The 3,870-nt window shown below is 40.1% G+C and overlaps 1 protein-coding gene across 2 annotated transcripts in view; it reads left to right on the top strand.

Annotated features, from left to right (window-relative positions):
• The first annotated feature begins 2,849 nt into the window (after window positions 1-2,849).
• The window catches only part of LOC128247268 (kinesin-like protein KIF6), an 85,787-nt gene continuing 84,766 nt past the window's right edge, over window positions 2,850-3,870 (top strand). For both annotated transcript variants that reach the window (XM_052966081.1, XM_052966080.1), the window contains exon 1: window positions 2,850-3,098. In XM_052966081.1, the coding sequence (XP_052822041.1) occupies window positions 2,858-3,098 (241 nt within the window). In that variant the 5' untranslated portion in view covers window positions 2,850-2,857. The remainder of the gene's footprint in view (window positions 3,099-3,870) is intronic.

Raw genomic sequence — 3,870 nt, 5'->3', positions numbered from 1 at the left:
ATATATTATGGACCGACACCAACACATGTTTATATATATTGATTAAGTGCAGAAATTTCTTTTAAAGTTAAATTTATAAAAATTCCTGAAGAAATTTTATGTCAATGTGGTTGTGTATTTATGTTTTATTTCGCGTATTTTTCTAAAATGTATATTTTCTATGTTATTTAATAACATTTATGTTTACAACTTTATTTTCTTTGTAATTGTTTTTTTTTTTTGTTTTTTTTTGGGGTTTTTTTTTTTTCGTTCACCAACTTACAAGGATGTAAGAAATGTTGTCTACAGAAATATAATGACAGCTTAAAGGAAAAAGATTCCAGATTTTGTTTTCTACTTACATTTGTATGTAATTCTAAGATCGAAATTTTGTTACTTCATTTTAGTTGCATATTCTAAAGATAACCACACAAACATACACACACAGTTTTATACACAAACACATGGACATACACACACACACAGATACACACACACATTCTTTTATCATACTAGTTTTACTCACTGGACTGTGATCATACTGTATCACTGGTTTCAAAAGTAGTTTGGTACTTAATGTTAGGCGCAGGAGTGGCTGTGTGGTAAGTAGCTTGCTTACCAACCACATGGTTCTGGGTTCAGTCCCACTGCGTGGCACCTTGGGCAAGTGTCTTCTACTATAGCCTCGGGCCGACCAAAGCCTTGTGAGTGGATTTGGTAGACGGAAACTGAAAGAAGCCCGTCGTATATATGTATATATATGTATGTGTGTGTATATGTTTGTGTGTCTGTGTTTGTCCCCCCAGCTTTGCTTGACGACCGATGCTGGTGTGTTTGCGTCCCCATAACTTGGCGGTTCGGCAAAAAGAGACCGATGGAATAAGTACTAGGCTTACAAAGAATAAGTCCTGGGGTCGAGTTCCTTGACTAAAGGCGGTGCCCCAGCATGGCCGCAGTCAAATGACTGAAACAAGTAAAAGAGTAAAAGAGTAAGCTAAAGTGGGAAAGATTTGCAAATAAACATAACCAGATAAGAAAGGGATATAACTGGGTACCACGTTTACCTGTTTAACTCTGTTGCTACCAGCCAGTATATACTTACATATATATGTATGTATCAGGTGGTGGGGGTGCTGAAAGCTTCCTGGGTTTAAGGGTATCACAAAAGGCCTGGTTGTGGGTCCAACCTTCTGAGTTCTTTTACAGAGCTTAGAAAAACTGAAAGGCTGCAGCAATAAGTGTGTGAACCTGGGAGAGGAATCATCATCATCATTATCATCATCGTTTAACGTCCGCTTTCCATGCTAGCATGGGTTGGACGATTTGACTGAGGACTGGTGAAACCGGATGGCAACACCAGGCTCCAATCTAATTTGGCAGAGTTTCTACAGCTGGATGCCCTTCCTAACGCCAACCACTCAGAGAGTGTAGTGGGTGCTTTTACGTGTCATCTGCACGAAAACGGCCACGCTCGAAATGGTGTCTTTTATGTGCCACCCTCACAAGAGCCAGTCCAGGGGCACTGGCAACGATCTCGCTCGAAAGCACTGGCAAGAATGTGTTGCAAAAATCATAACTGATCCTCCTGTATTTTTTCTTTTATCCACAGCCAGGAATTTTTCAGCGCCCTCTCATGTGTGTGTATGTGTGTGTGTGTGTGTGTGTGTGTGTGTGTGTATGTTTGCACACACACACACACACACACACACACACATGTATCATCATTGTCATCATCGTTGTTTAATATCCGTCTTCCATGCTGATATCGCATGGGTTGGACAGCTTGACAGGAGCTGACAAGGCTTCTGTGTGTTTGTTTTGGCTCAGTTTTTACAGGTGAATGTCCTTCCTAACACCAACCACACACCCACCCAATATATATATATATATCCACATCGTCATCAGCATTATTTAATGTCCACTTTTCCATGCTTGCATCGGTCAAATGGAAGTTATTAGATGGAATATTTTACAGCTGGATGCCCTCCCTGTCACCTACCTTCATATGTTTCCAACTAAGGTACTATCTCCCCCATGAGCTGGCAGAAACGTTAGCACACTGGACGAAATTCTTAGTGGTATTTTGTCTGCCGTTACGTTCTGAGTTCAAATTCTGCCAAGATCGACTTTGCTTTCATCCTTTTGGTGGTGGGGGAGGTCGATAAATTAAGTACCAGTTATACATAGATACATACATACATATGTGTGTGTGTGTATGGAGGTATGTGGCTCAGTGGCAAGGGTGTTTCATTCATGATCATAAGATTATGGTTTCAATTCCTGAACTGGGTAATGCATTGTGTTCTTGAGCAAAATACTTCATTTCACATTGCTTCAGTCCACACAGCTGACAAAAATAAGTATCCCTGCAATGGGTTGGCATCCCATCCAGTGGTGATGAGGTGGTTACATATGCCACAGAATCTGGGAAACCAGCCTTATGAACTTATGACTTTGAGAAAACTATTGGTCCTTTTGACACACACACATGCTCTCTCTCACACACACACACACACACACACACACACACACACACACACACACACACATGTATATGCTCAACATTAAAGCTATGAAGTAAAGTACCTTGGCATGCTAAACTACACATGCTGCAGAGTCAGACATATTTAATATAGGGAGTTGAAAAATCTTTGATTAACCGAAATTATTCAGTTGACATAAGAACAATAATAAACAAGTGAAAAAGAATATATAGTGCATGTGTTTATTTGGCAAGAAAAAAAAAATTACCATCCTGAAATATAACAGCTTTTGCTGACTTTTGCCAAAAAAGAATCGTTGCATTTCAGCCTTGTTTATGTTTTCAACAACCAAATCTGATTATGGACCTTGACTCCAGCTATGTATCTTAGTTAATATGTTGAAGAAAGAGAAGCAGAAAAATGCAGAGCTTGAGAGCAACCCACGTCAAAAGCGACACTTGGCAAAGGAGTCTTCCTTTCACACGTCACCTAATTCATCCCAGACTTCGCTACAAGAAAATTCTTTTACTTCTGAGGAGAATATTAATCCTGATAATGTTGCTTATTCAGATACCTGGATAGATCAGAGCAAAAGCATTCAAAAAAACAAAGAGAACATCACTCACAGACAAATTTGTATGTATTGTTTTGCTAACTGGTATATTTCTCTTTTCTCTTGATTTCTTGTTGCTTTTGTTGCTGTTATTGTAGTGTTGTTCTTTTGAAAAGTAGCTGAGCATTTTTTTTTCTTTTTTGCCATATTTATAACCAGTTGCAAGTTTGTCAGATAACATAAGCTTTATTTATTTGATAGACAAACTGTTCATTTGCCAGCACCTCTGTAATCACTTTCCTAGTCAAACTGTCTTTTCTCCCATTATCATAATGCTCCCTGATCCTCTAAACTTATCCTCAGCTCATTTAATTCCTTCATCATTTCTTACTCTTATTATTCTGTAGCATTTTAGCCCAAAGACCTTGGAATAGAAAATTTATAAAAGTAACAGTAATAGTTTTGCATGTCATCATCGTCGTCGTCGTTGTCGTTTAATGTCCGCTTTCCATGCTAGCATGGGTTGGACGATTTGACTGAAGACTGGTGAAACCAGATGGCTACACCAGGCTCCAATCTGATTTGGCAGTGTTTCTACAGCTGGATGCCCTTCCTAACGCCAACCACTCAGAGAGTGTAGTGGGTGCTTTTACGTGTCACCCGCACGAAGGCCAGTCAGGCGGTACTGGCAACGGCCACGCTCATCTCGCTCGAGAAACCTCATGTGTCACCCGCACAAGAGCAAGTCCAGGGGCACCAGCAATGATCTCGCTCGAAAATCCTACAACAACCCCACACAAGAGCCAGTTCAGGGGCACCGGCAACGATCTTGCTCGAAGAAATTTCATGTGTCAC

This window comes from Octopus bimaculoides, chromosome 3 (assembly GCF_001194135.2).
Source record: "Octopus bimaculoides isolate UCB-OBI-ISO-001 chromosome 3, ASM119413v2, whole genome shotgun sequence".
NCBI lineage: Eukaryota > Metazoa > Mollusca > Cephalopoda > Octopoda > Octopodidae > Octopus > Octopus bimaculoides.
This window is presented reverse-complemented; position numbering and strand designations above follow the sequence as displayed.